Here is a 16,265-nt window from a genome sequence, read left to right on the forward strand (position 1 = left end):
GAGGTTGAGTTGCATCTTAATTACAATGAAGAATATGAACAGATGTTATTACTGTAAATAGCCCAAGCACAATGTAAACAAAAACAGAGACTAACAGACATTCTGTGGTCCACAGAGCCAACCACACAAGCATGCATGCACACATATACAGACACACGCAAGAGTGCACACACACAAACGTAAACAACATTAGACACTTTCAAAAATACACTCACAAATAATTCTACCTAGATCTATCTGTACATGGGCAACTCTAACGGATCACACAGCACAAGCTCTGTTCTAGAGCGTTCACTAACAGTGACAAGTTGGCACCAACTAAGACTGAGACTGTAATGTCAACCAATATGAACAACATGAGTTCCACAGCTTACACAATTAGCCTCTGAATGCCTTTAGGAAGTAGTATGAGGAAATAAAGATAAAAACAAATAAAACATAAAAAAATAAATTCAATGAAATGTTCTTTGGAAATGTCACAACGGTGCCTACGGTAATTATGCACTTTTGACGTGAAGACTCTCCCAGCTGCATTTGTCAGACTAATAAATGACTGTCACCACCTTGGGAAAACCAGTGAGCCAACCAATCTCTCTTTTTTCCTGCCATACAATTGAGACAGTTTGCAGTAAGCCCATTTGGAAAGACTGTGACACAAACACGCCATCACAACAGGCCTAAGGGTAAAAGGTTCCCAGGGAGAAGTGAATAACCTACTCTACCAGCCACTCCTAGGCTGAGAATATGGGCATGAAATATTTAGCAATACTGGAAAACAACTGCAAAGATACATGAGTTATTTTGCGGTGTCTATTACCGGTTAGTTACAAATCAATTTATTTACAAGGGTTGTAAACCACGCTAGTAAGACATTACCTCAGATTAATTACATTCTCTAAAATTTAAAGGGGCTGAAGGGAAATTGGCACTCACACTTCAAAGGCATAGAAGTTAATATACATTTAAAAATATTCTCTGGGCTCTCTTTGCCTCTGTTATATAGACGCTGAGACTGTACAAAACCCATTCACATATCAAATAGGAAATAACATATTTATATGCAACCCATCATAGTCGAGTTAGCGGCCAAACCGGACACAGTGGGAATTTGACAAAATCAGCTAAAAATACCTCAGTACACAGAGGAAGACATGAGGCACTTGTTAAGTGAGCAGACTGCAAAGGCACTTTTTAAGACCTGCTAAATACACACAGTTTTATAAAGTAAAGTACATGAAGTATGTTTTCAGCTCAAAACAGGCACCATCTTTAAATCATCTCTTGGGCAGCCGATAAGCAATTGTAGACAAACCTTTTATCTACTGCAAAAATGTATTTCACAAAAAACCTCAAAACATCACCTTGTGGCACTATAAAATGTTTTCATAATGTACATGAAATAAAACCTGGGGCACATCATGTTGAAAGGCAATCGACCACTCAAGGCTCTTCACTGTTGTCAGGTGAGGCTCAGAAAGCTGGAATGGTTGAAACGTTTAGGCAGGTGTGTACTCTTGTGCTGAAATACTCTGGGGTTGTTGGGTTTAGTAGCGCAAGGAGTCCCTCAGAAGAGAGGCGCTTCAGGAGGTGCTGCTCCTCTTGCGAGTCCTGGGCTTCCTGTACATGACCTCCTCTTCCTGGTCGCTCTCGCAGTCGCGCTCAAACATGGCCACTGTGCGCTCCACAATCCCGGGTAGAGCTGCCTGTCAAACACACACACACACACACACACACACACAAGACGTCACCTGACCTGTCACTTAACAAGTTCAAAGAGCTTCATATTTATGTTTTTCCCCCTTCTGTGGTTGTGTTCATACATATATATATATATTATATATATATATTTATTGATCCCTAGGGGAAATTCAACCAACCATTATATATATATATATATATATATATATATATATATATTGTGTTAATATGATTAAAACTTAAAATGAATACATCATACTGAATTCAAGCAAAGCACAATGCTTGTTTTAGGGAGATGGCACTGCACTGTCTTGTTTGAACTTGAATGTGGTGTTTGGGTTCAGATTTACCTAAAAATATATCAGATATATCAATGAAATGTAATTATATTCACACATGCTATATCTGACCAGACACACAGTTTAAATGGGACCTGTTTTATTGGGAGGGTGTAAAACAACAAAGACAAATCAAAAGAACTTTCCAGATCATCTTAAACAGCAAACTGAACTGAAATGAATAGCACTCGTCTGTCGGGCAGGATGCCTGGCTCCAAAGACTCCAATGGCATGATAGAGGACTGATCCAATTAGTTGGATCTCTAGCTAGTTTGTGCCACACACTAAATAGAAAGATTAGAGGAATTCTTTGAAGGATTCCTACTTAGAACAGCTTCAAGACACTGAGTCAATAAACTGAGCTACAGATATACTGAAGGGGCATTCAAGTTGCTAATTTCTACTAGGAATCATTCATGAGGAAATTCCAAGTAATTGTTTGCATGCGTGTTTGAATGATTGATTGATTGATTGATTGATTCTTGGGACAAGCAACAGTTCTTAAAGAGTGTTGTTGATGTTATGGGACAAGAAAAAAGACGAGAGCTGTTGTACAAACCTGCCGTTTGGGCTGACCTTTCCTCATCATCCGAGTCAGGTGATTACAGAGAGACACGATCCTGATGGACAACTACACACAACACACAGAGACGACAGCATGCGATTTGAACCAGAACCTTATTTTGGCGGTGTCCAGGACACAGTTTATAGTGAGTCTGTTTACTGCAAATTAAGTTACGATTAAATTAAGGTTAAGGTATTTGGTAAACACTTTTCTCCAAACTTACAAAACATATTTGAGAGGGACTGAGTGCCGTCACTACGGTTAAGTATGCACTCTGACTGCCATACCAATGAGCCTGGCTCTTTCCCGTTGTGGTCAAGGTGCAGCTTTAGAGACCCTGAGACCTGGGTTTGAGGCCGGGTGGGACTGCTCTCTCACTTCCTCACACTAACAACACAATGCAATGAACTAAGCACTAGCCTGCATATACAGTATGATTTCAACTCAGGCAGCAGCTGATGCTGAATAAATGTAGTCCAGACCAGGGCAGTACCAGAGTCCATACTCTGTGGCAGTGCGTCATCACCATGGTTTCCTGGACTCTGTGACAGAGTGTTGTCATCATGGTGTCATGGGCCCTGCGATACAATGGTGTCACTATGGTTTCATTAGTTCTGTGACACCGTGCCATCACTATGGTTGAGTATGTGTTCTGACTGCCATAGTAAGGAGACTGGCTCTTTGGCATTCTCTGGATCTCTCTCTCTCTCTCTCTCTCTCTCTCTCTACTGGTGCCTGTTGTAGGGATAAGGACATATTTCTTGCTGATGTATAGATTACCTTCCACCTGCGTCGCGCATACAGCCTTCTGAAGTTCTCCATGTTGACCACGGACTGCCTGCGCACCAGCGCCTGTCTGGGGTTCTCCGGCTGTAAGAGGTCACATCAGGGTGAAACAGCAAGCATGAGGGAACTGGAAGACACTAACCTTGGCATCATCAGAAACAGATAAACACTACTTATTCTATTGTGCTTTCAGCATACATACTGCTGTAACTAAACTGATGCTCCAACTAAACTGATGTATTGTTTGATATTATATGATATTATATTATGTGCATAGAATGTCTGTACACATCTCGTCTCTAATATTTCTTTTTGCACTGAATTTATTCCATGTGGTGTAATTCAACTGAATTGCTTGAGTTAGTGACAGGATAGTTATTTTTTATTTCCCTTTGAAAACAGTGTAAAACAATGATGACAGTATATTTAAAAAAACAAAAACAATGATGACAAAAAAACAAGTCACAAAAAAAAGAAAAATGCTTTCATAGACATGTGTGTGTATCATCATGTTTCTTTTGTGTGGATTCTGCAGTAGCTGAGTTCAACAGTAACAGTAAGGGCCATTAACTGTGCAGCTAACAGAAGAGGCTAAGATAAGGCTGAGTATAAATCATAACATGTCAACTCTTTACTGCAGTAAAAGTATTATCAAAGCAAGACATGAGAGACATGGCTCAAACACGGGTCAAACAATATACACTGCAAACAGCAGTGGAATACAACACAATGCAAAAACAATGCAATAAACAAAACAATGCATATGAGACTACCCTTTATTTGCATAAGTCATACTAGACGCTTCACAAATGCTCTATTATTTATGAAGTATAATATATTTGAACTAAAGCCACAATCGGATTGTTTGTTTACAAGCACACACACAGGCGCGTACGCACACACACGGACGCACACGCACGCACACGTTAACCTTTACTCTACATATAACATCTAAGCCTATTTGTAATTCTCAGTGACTAGACTAGAAAATAGGCTACCCAAATAAAGAGAGACTCAACATAACCTTGTGCTAATGGCATGGAGACAATTTCATTACGAAGGGTTTGTTTCTACTCCTGATAAAAGTTTCCTTTTTGATCGAAAAAAGTGCTTTGGTTTCATTGTTGCTGACATACAAAAGATTTCATTAATCTCTCCTTTAGGTATTAAAAAATGAAAATAATTAGAAAGCCAATATGTCCTGAAAAGCAATTAACAAAACACAAATTTATGGAGTTACAGTATAACAAGTGTTTGCTTAAAGTGTATTTGGTATCAGACTAAATTAATCTTAAATATAATTTATTATTGAGATTCCTTTAACATATACATTATAATAAATACATTCAACCCCACAAATGTGTAACATTACTTGCCATGCAGTTAATAACCTACAGTGTTTTATTTCACCTCCATTCACAATGAGTGTGATTCCAGGAGGAAACAACTTTGACTGTACTAAGGACGTCTGTATGTGTGACTGTACTAAGGATGTGTTTACATTGCTATGCTACAGGTTTTCATGTGTGACTGTACTAAGGATGTGTTTACATTGCTATGCTACAGGTTTGCATGTGTGATTGTACTAAAGACGTGTTTACATTGCCATGTGTGTTCCCGTCCCTTCTAATCCCTAGTCAGTCTCTGTGAGATCAGGCCCCGCCTCTGAGCAGAGCTCCGCCCCACAGGCGTGGCTTAGAAGCTCCTTGAACGCCTCGTTCACGTCGCTGCCAAAAGGCACGCGGTCGCCCCCGGCGTCGCTGTGGAGACTCATCACGACAACCTCTCGTAGCCAGCAGAGTTCGGAGGTGAGCTCCTCCCTGAGCATGCTCAGGTGTGTCTGCCGCTCCAGGTAGCGCTGGCCCACGCTGTGGAGGCTGGCGTCGGTGGCGCGCAGGTCCTGGTGGAGGCCGTGCCGCGTGGCCTCGGCCTTGCGCAGCTCATAGCGGGCGCGGGACAGCTCCTGGCGCACACCCTCGCCGCCCTCACGGAGCCAGGCCTCGCGCTGACCGCAGGCGGAGAGCAGCGCCTCCACGTCGCCCTGCAGGGCCTCTCGGCGCTCCCGCACGCCCGCCACGTCCGCCTCCATCAGTGCGATGTCATCCAGCGCGCGGGCAAAGCGCTCCACGTTGGCGTAGGTGTGGTTGGGCGGCACGCTGGCGTGTGACTGGACGGTGTACTCCTTCAGGCGCTTGGTCTTCAGCTGCCGGGCCTCTGGCTCTGCCTCGGTCTTACGCCGTGGCGCCCCCGGGGCCGAGCTCTCCTCCACCGCAGCCGCCACGCATTGGTGCGACTTTTGGATAGAAGGGAGGAATAGCCAATCAGATCCAGAGGGTTGGAGAGAGGGTGGGGTTATGGTGCTGGCAAACGTGGATCCAAAAGCACACACACACACACACAGCTAGGTGCAGGTTGATGGGGTGTTAGTGTGTTGGTCACACAGGTTTCAGGGACAGGGCCTGTAGCTGTGGTCAGTTTTTGTCCATTCTTCTGTCCACGATCTGCTGTTACTGTTGTGAGTGGTCTCCACAAACATGCCAGTTTGCCACTCTGTTTGAATCCAAACTCTCATGCAGAACAATATGACTCCACTGCTTGCATGGATGGTGTCAAGGATCACATCATGTCAATTACACTGTGCAACACACTTTACAGATGCACACCAGTGAGAAGGTGGAAGAGGTGAAATGAGGAGGGCTCACTTCTCCCCACATGCAGCTGAAACCCTAGTTAGTACTGGTCCTCACCAGGTTTGAATTCACATGAAAACTGGAAACGTACTTAAAACTCACTGTGTTGTCAAAAATCTTTATATTCCTTCCATTCTGTGTGTAATGTTAAAGGTCCTACAAGCGATGCAGAGTAACGTCACTTCTGTTGACGTTGAAACAAAACGGAGAGCTAGCTCACTACTCCCTCCACCTCCCTCCTGTGCAATTGAAACTCTCCCAAACGCGCATCTCGTCGGTGATTTGCTGGAACAGTTTGTTATAGTTTTATGGGCAAGGTTTGCCCAAGTTGCCCAAACCACGTCACATCGCTGATAGCACCTTTAAGTTCAGTTTAGTTTAGTTTAGTTGCGGGCTCATTTCAATGGACCATGTAGAATCTCACAGTCTAAACGTCAGCAAATTTCACTACTGATGAGAAGTGGTCTGATGGTCTAGTTAGATTCTGATTTTGATTCAGATGTATTGAACACCCACACATAACCAAAGTGACTTTGAACATTCAGTTCAGAGCACAGCTATCAGTTTCAGACACTGCAGGACAGTGACGTGCATCTCAAACCACACTTGAGGTGCGTTCAAATTCCTTAAACAGAAGTGAACATTCGCAGGGAACATGTTTTCTCAAAACAGATCATTTGAGCGATTTTGTGTTCATTCCATCTCCACAGTAATCCTCCAACATCCAACTCCCAGCATGTTGGCTGAGAACTACTGAGAAAATGGTTTGCAGACGTTTGCGAATGTTCGCCTATGTTTTTGCAAACAGGAACACACCTCTGAAACCAGCAACATGCTGTAGAGCGCCTGATGAACTCAGTAATTACCTTTATCCAGGGGTGATTGAGAGCATCCTGAATGGTCATCCTTTTCCTGCAAGACAAGCAGACACACACAAAAAAACACACCCAGTCAGGAGAGACTGAACCAGTGAAAGAACTCTGAGAATCCACACAATAACAAAAACATTGAGCGGTGGTAGCATAGTGGTTAAGGAGCTGGGCTAGCACGCAGTAGCCTAAAAAATGTGGGTTCAATACCCGGCCATTGTGCCTATGAGCAAGGAGTTGCTCCGGGGACAGTGACCCTTGTAATATAACTGACATATGTAACTCGCTTGGGATAAAAGTGCCTGCTAAATGAATAAATGTAAACTTAAAAACGATATGTACACTGTCACACTTCACACCATGTTATCCATTTAATATACAACTGTTGATGTTATACCAAAGGAAGACTAAGTGAACCTATTCTACCAGAAAAGACAAAAGAACAGGTCTGGTCTCGTCATTCAGTGAAATACCTTTTGTGTCATTTACTTGATTTGTCTTTTACATAATCAAAACAACAAGTTTGAGCTGGTATAGCTTTCAGGCAGTTTAAACTAGTAGGATGTTGAAATGCAGATGTGGTTTGGTACTGGTATCAGAAGGTGACAGTGTGAAGGTCATGTTCACGTGCGTTGTTTAGGTCTGGGCAGCAGGACCACTTACCTAGTGTCCTTAACCAGTAGCTGTTTGATGAAGCTCTTAGCCAGCTCACTGGTGCTGCCAAAGAACTCTTCGTCAAACTCATAGTTCATGGCTGAGATGTTGCCCAGCGTCTCCTGTTTGGTATCCCCCAGGAATGGAGATGCTCCACTTAATCTGGGGGTTTGGGTGGAGAAAGCCCACTCAGATAACACGCAGAGCTTCGTTTGACACATTATTCACACACTCATAAGGAGCGAAAAATAGCAATCAACACAGTCACACACACTCTTCACATTTCCCCCAAGTTTCACACTTACAGGATGTAGGTGATGACTCCTATGCTCCTGTGACCGCGACAGACAGAGAGAGAGAGAGAGAAAGAAAGGAGTAGGAGAGAGGAGGGGAGGAGAGAAGGAGAGTAAGATAGTAGGGTAAATGAGAGAAAGAGAGAATGAAAGAGGGAGAGAGAGAGAAAGAGGGGGGTATATGGCCAACAGAGGTAGGTAGAACAAAGAGAGAGAGAGAGAGAGAGAGAGAGGAGGAAAAAAACAAGGTTAATCCATGGAAACATCTGAAGGCAAAAGCCACGCGTGGACAGTAATTAGGGGTTCTTACCACATATCGGCCTCTAATCCCAGGGGCTCGTAGTTCACTATCTCTGGTGCTGCAAATAGAACAGATGTTACAAAAATGCCTTCATCGTCCACTTACACAATAAACAACAACAGGGGCCGCACAAATATGGTGCAAGCAAGGTGAAAGACTTGGGTTAAGGTTAGTGTAACCATGTGTTTATTGCTAATAGAAAATCATGTGTGTGTTTGAGTGTTTGTGTGTGTATGTGTGTGTGTGTGTGTGTGTGTGTGTGTGTGTGTGTGTGTGTGTGTGTGTGTGCGTGTGCAATATATGAGATTCCTCCATATTAAACTGTTGTACTAATGGTATAAAAGAATGCTTTTAGGTAATCATTTGACCATTTGACATACCAACAAATTCAGGGGTCCCAAAGATATTTTTAAACTCTACTCCATCTTCTATCTTGTGTGCCAGGCCGAAATCAATCAGTTTGATGCGGGGTAGAGGGACTTTGTTGTTCAGCAGCATTATATTTTCAGGCTGAAGAAAAAACAGATCGCATCATGAATGAAATTATATGCAAACCTTGACTTAGTCTTCTCATGCAAATTACGTTAAATTAAAACCACACCCGATCATTTTATAACCAAATGGACAGGTCACGAGAGCTGTGCCATCAGCCATGACAAGACTTCTTTTCATGCATCACCAACTTGCCCTGAAGCCATTTTCAACGTGTATCTCTAAAGGTCACCCATGTAGCTGCAGACACAAATCTGAGACACAAAACAAGACTCATTAAGCATTAAGTCCTCTGTGGAAGCTCTCCTGCTTTCAGAGAGATGGTCCCCTTTGCGCCTCAGAAACGAGGTCACGAGGGACACGTGACTTGCGGAGGTTACTGGGCGCCCTTGACACTGGACATGAATGTGAGGATAGCGTGGGGGTGCTATCCTGCACTACAAAAACAGGATGAAGATTATCTGGGGTGTCAGAGGTGTGTGTGTGTGTGTGTGTGTGTGTGTGTGTGTGTGTGTATCGGACTCGGTCTCCCTGACTCGTGCGGAGGAGATAGCCTCTTTGGAGCCCTGCCAGGCATGTGAGACTCGTCTACACAAGGCTGATAAACATGTCCTGCCCAGCTAGCCACTGCTGGACAACAAGTGGCCCTGACACAGCGGCTACTTCTTTCCCTGTACTATACCTGGACTATATACACACCAAGCTCCAGTAAGACGATTGTCTTTCACTAGTGTTATACACACTCCATCAGTGCTACACACACACACACTAAGATCCACTGACAGCAGCCACTTTCCCCAGTGCTACACACACACACACTAAGTTCCACTGACAGCAGCCACTTTCCCCAGCGCTACACACACACACTAAGATCCACTGACACCAGCCACTTTCCCCAGCGCTACACACACACACTAAGATCCACTGACACCAGTGTTACACACACTGTGCGAGGGAATCATATTACCGTCTTACTGCTGCTGTATGCCGTTAGTGTAACAAAGGACTTGGCCAGCATTATCAGCAGGACCAACATAACATAACAACATCACTTCTATTATGAAACATTAGTCACCATCTAAATATGTTATTATCTCAATAGATTATTTCAGTAAATGTAATAATAATAATAATAATAATAATAATAACAATAACAATAATAACAATAATAATATTTCCATCAATGATGTGTGGAAATCGTTTCAAATTGACAGTGGCGTGCTTTGCTTTTTGAACGAGATTCTGACCCGAGATTCTCCAGAGAACACTTTCTCTTGCTCTTCTGAAAAAGAGAGAACTTCTCTCTGAGACCCCGATCACATCCGTAACCATGCACACCCTGTCAGTGATGAGGGGCTCCAGGTGTTGCTATGCAACCTGACAGTGAGGGAATGGCTGGCTGGAAAAAGCCCACAGAACCCTGCCTGCTGGAGACATGATTGGTTGCCATGGCAACTGAGCTTTTCTATCAACATGAACACCACTTCCTACTCTGGCTTTTAGAGTAGAGTTCAAAGAGCATCCATCTGGACACTCCCCTTAGGTCCACAGCCCAGTTAGCCTCTAGAGAATGAAGGGAGATGCTGGAGAGAGGGAGAGAGAAAGAGAGACAGACAGGAAGAGAGAAAAACAGAACGACAGAAAATGGTAGACAGAGACAAAGATGGAGGAAGGGAAAGATAGACAGGCAGACAGAGAGTGTGTGTACCTGTACCGGTATACACACCTTGAGGTCAAAGTGCACAATGTTTCTGGAGTGGAGGTACTGAATGCCATCGAGGATCTGTTTGATGAACTCTGTGGCCTCCTCTTCACTCAGAGACTCCTTCTGGGCCAGGAAGTCAAAGAGCTCTCCCCCCCGACACCCTGGAAACACACACACACACATACACACACACACACCTGATTACGATGACAGCACAGCATTAACATAATAGTGCACACTGCACGCACAAAAGTCAGAAAGCCAGATGACATTTATATTTTAAATGTATTCATTTAGCTGACACTTTTATCCAAAGCGACTCAATTATATAACAAGGCCTATTGTCCCCCGGATCAACTCGGAGTTAAGTGACAGACACAAACACACACACACACACACACACACACACACACGGTCACAAAAGCACACACACACACACACACACACACACACACAGATGACTCAGCTAAGTGCATGGCATGAATGTGGCCTTGCTGCTGAGCTTGTGCTACCAGCTGAAGGGCCAGTGTCCCCGGAAGAGCAGACACACTGATAAAACCCCGCACTCTCACCTGCAGCTTTATTAAAACAAACTTATGTAAATACGACCCTTTAGCTGGGACTGCACCGCCATCTGATAACAGCCCTGATGACGCAAACGCTCATGCTCACACACACACACACACACACACACACACATCACACACACACACACACACAATCAATAGGATCACTCCGTTGTTGAGGAACTATCTGCTAGTGTATTCTTGCCATAGGCGGCATGCTTGACTTGCGAAGATCCCCTTCCACTCATTGCCTGCAGTACTGCAGTCGCTGGTTCCTGTCTCCAGACAGATAGACGGGATAACGTGTCGTGACAAGAAATTGGAGAGGAATTTTGTTTATAGAGAAGGGGTTTGTGTATGTGTGTGTGTGTGTGTGCGTCGCGTCGTGGTAAGCGTATGGCGTCGTCGCGTCGCGTCGCATCGCGTCGTCGCGCCGAAGTCCCCTGCTCAGTGCAGTGGTGACGTTGGTTGGATGGCTAGATGATGTTCTCCACTTAGCACAGGGCAGCGCAACTGACCGCCATGGACAAGGCCTGCCCTTTCACCACAGGCTTTCATTCAATTCGGCTCCTTCAATTAGTCCTAATTGGGCCTCCGTCCTAACTCTGCCTCTACTGCAGATCCCACTATGGGCCTCCCAGCAGCCCCCAGACTCTCTCCCTCCATATCTCTCTCTCTCTCCCTCCCTCTTATTCCCTCTCTTTCTCCCTCTACTCCCACCCCTTGCTCTTTCCCTCTCTCCCCCTCTATAACCCTCCAACCCCGTCCCCCCACACACACACACACACACACACACACACCAAAGTGCTGACATTTCCTTCAGTGCCCACACAAACACACACACACACACACACACACACACACACACACACACACACATGCACGTAGAACAGAACAGGCAGCCAGTGTGCGATCCCATTGCCGTGGGCTTCCTGCGGCGATGTGCTCTGTGTCACAGGAGTCACGGCCCAGAGGACCAGCACTGACTGTGATATAATTGCTATATTCAAACTGCTGAATGTCCTGTCCCATTTACTTCACTGTGCTGGCTTGTGCTGCTTGAATGAGGGTTCTTATAGAGATGATTAGGCAAGCAACTGTTGTTCTACTGAGTCGATGTGGCCAAAGCAGTGCTGAAAGGCCCTTTAGTGCGGCTTATTATCAGCTGCACATGACAGAGGGGAGGTGTTTAGAGAAGTGAGAAAGAAAAACATATTTTTTTTTAACAACTTTTTTTTTTTAAATGTACTCACAAGCATCACCATTTCAAAAACCTTACCCGGGACTCTAAATATCTACTGGTATGCCAACAGGTATGCCAACAGGTGCATTGTATGAGGTTCTGTATGTGTGTGTGTGTGTGTGTGTGTGTGTGTGTGCATTGTGTGTGTGTGAGTGTGCATTGTGTGTGTGTGTGTGTGCATGTGTGTGTGTGTGTGTTTTGTGCCTGTGTCAGTGTGTGTGTGTGTGTGTGTGTGTGTGTGTGTGTCACTCACAGCTCCAGGATGAGCACCACGTCGGTCCGGTTTTCGTAGATGTCGTGCAGCGTGATGATGTTGGGGTGCTGGATCTGCTGGAGGATGGTGACCTCGCGCTCGATCTCCTCCCGCCGCACCCCGCGACGGCTGGCCCGGCTCTGGCGCTTCTTGATGAACTTGGCGGCGTACTCCACGCCAGTGCTCTTCTCCTTGCAGCGCTTCACGATGGCAAACTGCCCACTGCGCCACAGAGGAGGCAAAGACACACACAACACACACATGAAAGATGGTTCTAGAGAGAAATTATCTAAACTTGCTTTCAATCTTCCAGTAAGGCATTTTACCGGGTGCTAATGTAACAAACAATGATGTTCAACCTGAGTAAATTCAGACTTCATCTCAGAATTCAGAATTCATACAGTATGATTTATACATTATATTATCATTAGACAGTTCAATAAAGTGCCATGACAGTATCAACAGCACTTCACCTAAGCAAACAATTATGGCCAAAACATTGTTGTATGCTGAATTGAGTCATGAAAACAGAAAAATCCAGGAAGAGAGTTTTGTCTTAGACACAACCTTGACTGAGCAAGCTGTGAATTAGGAACATAAAGCCCAACACAAGCAGTCCAATATAATTCTGTATCTTTACCTATAACAAAGCTCACTTTAAAACACTTAATACACGACAATGAAGAAATTGGGTTCCCACATCACTGACCTGAGTCACAATAAATCACAATTTAATGAGCAATAAGGGCAGACCCATCCTCTTAAGCACACATAATACTGGATGCACAGAGGGGAGATTGGCCTACACAACCAGCCAATCAAGAGGGGGCTTTCAGAAACGATGAGAGCATCCCATTGCAACAAGACACGCTCGCTCTCTGTCACAAAGTTCCTCATTTCCTCTGGGGCTGATGAAGAACCCGAGGCTCTGTTTGGGTTAGTGCAATTGGACAGAACTGACGGCAGGAACAGCATGGACCCGGAATAGGCTTACCCATCTCAGCCATCAGCAGCAGAGGAGGAATGAGGAATTAGAGCCCAATAAAACTGATATTAAGACGTCGGTGGGGCATGTAAGGCTAATTAATCGGTCAGTCTGAAGAGATTCAGGGGAGACGTCTGTCTGTCTCTTGAGTGCCCCGACAAAGTGTCTCTACCCAAAGGCAGCGACAGAGACAGAGGCAGCAAGAGAGGAACTCCAGCCACTAGCATGCCCGGCACTGAGGAGCATGAGGGTGAGGGTGGCGGGAGCCCCAAGAAAACAAACAACGGACACAAATAAATAGCGAAGCGAGAAAGCAGTGAGGTCGGAAACCCAGGGGATGGATAAATAAATAAATAAACATATAAATAAATAGCAAAAGCTAAAAGAAAAGCCTTCCCGTAGAAAAAAAGATGTGAGGTGTGGGTGGTGGGAGACTCAGGAAAAAAAAGGAAAAATAACTCAATAAACAGACAAGCAAACAAATGAAAAGTGAAGCAAGAAGAAAGCCTTTCCTGTAGACAGAGAGCAATGAGGGAGAAGGAATGCATCAATCCTACTCAGAACCGCCGTGGCGGTCAGGTCCACTCTGATCTGCTGTGGCGCTGCTCCGCTCCCGCGGTCAGTCATGCCAGCTCTCCTCTCTGTGGGCACTGCTCTGCCTGTGCCTAGAATATGCCAAATATTTGTGAGTAGAGAAGAGCACTTCTCTGTCTCCATACAGTGTGTTTGTGTGTGTGTGTGTGTGTGTGTGTGTGTGTGTGTGTGTGTGTGTGTGTGTGTGTGTGTGTGTGTGTGTGTGTGTGTGTATTAGAATGATTCTCGGGGCCTTTTCCTGCTTTTGTATCCTCAGAATACTGCAAATAAACAGCAGTTAGGAAAATAAACCGCACTGTTTCCTCTAGATAAATGGTTTATACCCCATTTGCACAGGGCACTTTCAGTAGCCAAGACCACATAGAGCTACAGTGCCACTGCATTGCACAAAACAGCATTGAGTATTTTGGAGTTGCAAAAATACTCAGTAGTCCAAAAAGTACTCCATTGGAAGAGACAAAGAGAGACAGTTTAAAATGATTCTGTTCAATTTCAGAACAGAAAAAAAAATCTATCAATACTCAAAACCCACTGAAAGGAACATGCTCAGTAAAACAACAACATCTGTGTCAGCACATCCACAACCTACGGAGAAGCATTCTATCCCTACATGGGTGTGTATTATGGCAGTTATCCTGTAAGTCATTTGAGCTGAGTGACATGACATTAAAGGGGATATGAGATGGGATGTGTCCATTTCAAAGATAACATATATGTCACTCGGATGTGAGCAGTAATCCTCACACGAGGGGTTTGCTAGTGTAAACATCCGCAGGACAACACTCAGACGGCCCCTATCTCGGCTGACTAAGCATCCCAAAATGCATAGCTGCATGCCATCGGTGACCTGGTCACTGCGCTATCGGTTGGAGCGCCGCCGAGTCCGGGAGACGGACTCCACCGACACTCAACCACAGCCTGATAGGTCAGGGGGATACTGATAGCAGAGAGAGGAGGAGAAGGAGAGAAAGAGAGAGAAAGGAGGAGAGCGAGGAAGAGGTGGTGGAAAGGGTGGGGGGTGATAGAGAAAGAGAGTGAGAGAGAAGGAGAAAGTGAGAAAGGAAGAGGAAAGAGGTAGAGAGACAGAAAGAGGTGGTGGACAGGGGAATAGAGTGAGAGAGAGAGAGAGGGAGACAGAAAGATGCAAGAAAAGAAAGAAAGAACTAAAGAAAATAAGGGAGAAAGAAGAGAATGAGAGAACAAGGAAACTAGGTAGCCAAAACGATAGGCATAAAGGCAGAGCAAGTGAAAGAGAGGGAGAGAGGGACACAGAGACAGAAATAGAAATGCAGACAAAGGAACGGAGGCAAACAGAGAGAGAGAGAACAGCGAGCAGACTGAGTGGCAGTAGGAGACACACAAAGCGCCAGCGGCATCCTTTCAAACCCTCGCACTTGGACAGGGGGTCACCCCATAGAAATGTGACGAACGCCAGTGAGATCACATCACTAGGTGACTCGGTTTATTTTGAGTCTTCCGGGGTCCACACACACACACACACATACACACAGTAAAACTCCATTCAGCTGGGGTCCATTTGTTTTTTAAGAGGCAGCTATTTGTGTCAATCGCCTCAGCGCTGCGTCTGAAAGCCACCGCACTCAAAATGGAAACACACGCAAAAGAGCATCACATCGGCATCGCACAGAGTGGGGTCAGCATAGTGGACATAAGTCAAGCACTTCGGAGTAGGAGGCAGAGAGAGATATGGAGAGGAGGAGAGAGAGATAGAGAGAGAGGGAAAGAGAGAAGGGGAGAGAGGGAGAGAGAGAAGACGAGGAGAGAGATAGAAAGAAGAAGATAGAAGAGAGATAGAAAGAAGGAAAAGAAGAAAGAGGATGAGGGAGGATGAGAGAGAGAGAGAAAGGGAAGGAAGGAGGAGAGATGTGACGAGGAACAGAGGGAAAAGAAGAGAGGGAGGAGGGAGGGATGGAGAAAGGGAGCAATAGAGGGTAAGTGGGCAAGTGAGAGAGGGATAGGAAGAGGGAGATGGAGGGTAAGAGAGGAGAAAAATAATGAGAGGGAGAGAGAGAGGAAGAGGGGAGAGAGAATGTGACACAGTATTTTTCCCACCCCATACTGTTATCAAATTCATTCCAAAGCTAGCACAGTGTGTTACTGCACGTGTTTGTGTCCGTGTCTGTTTGTGGTTATGAATTGTGTGTGTGTGTGTGTGTGTGTGTGTGTGTGTAAGTGTGCCTATAAATGTGTGTGTACTTTGCCTGGCTTCCAA

At 44.9% G+C, this 16,265-nt stretch overlaps 1 protein-coding gene across 3 annotated transcripts in view; it reads right to left on the reverse strand.

The window, feature by feature from the left end:
- Window positions 1–265: 265 nt before the first annotated feature.
- Window positions 266–16,265, reverse strand: part of dapk2b (death-associated protein kinase 2b) — a 25,389-nt gene continuing 9,389 nt past the window's right edge. Inside the window, exons 1-10 of one of the 3 annotated variants that reach the window (XM_048257586.1) lie at window positions 12,454–12,636; window positions 10,413–10,552; window positions 8,575–8,704; window positions 8,204–8,252; window positions 7,906–7,932; window positions 7,610–7,762; window positions 6,944–6,989; window positions 3,382–3,471; window positions 2,596–2,667; window positions 266–1,703 (exon numbers count right to left, since the gene is read on the reverse strand). In XM_048257586.1, the coding sequence (XP_048113543.1) occupies window positions 1,581–1,703; window positions 2,596–2,667; window positions 3,382–3,471; window positions 6,944–6,989; window positions 7,610–7,762; window positions 7,906–7,932; window positions 8,204–8,252; window positions 8,575–8,692 (678 nt within the window). In that variant the 5' untranslated portion in view covers window positions 8,693–8,704; window positions 10,413–10,552; window positions 12,454–12,636 and the 3' untranslated portion in view covers window positions 266–1,580. Of the gene's footprint in view, window positions 1,704–2,595; window positions 2,668–3,381; window positions 3,472–3,747; window positions 5,681–6,943; window positions 6,990–7,609; window positions 7,763–7,905; window positions 7,933–8,203; window positions 8,253–8,574; window positions 8,705–10,412; window positions 10,553–11,671; window positions 11,686–12,453; window positions 12,676–16,265 lie in introns of those variants that run through there. The other 2 variants (XM_048257587.1, XM_048257585.1) reach the window with 2 other exon arrangements.

Source organism: Alosa alosa, chromosome 11 (genome assembly GCF_017589495.1).
Source record: "Alosa alosa isolate M-15738 ecotype Scorff River chromosome 11, AALO_Geno_1.1, whole genome shotgun sequence".
Taxonomy (NCBI): domain Eukaryota; kingdom Metazoa; phylum Chordata; class Actinopteri; order Clupeiformes; family Clupeidae; genus Alosa; species Alosa alosa.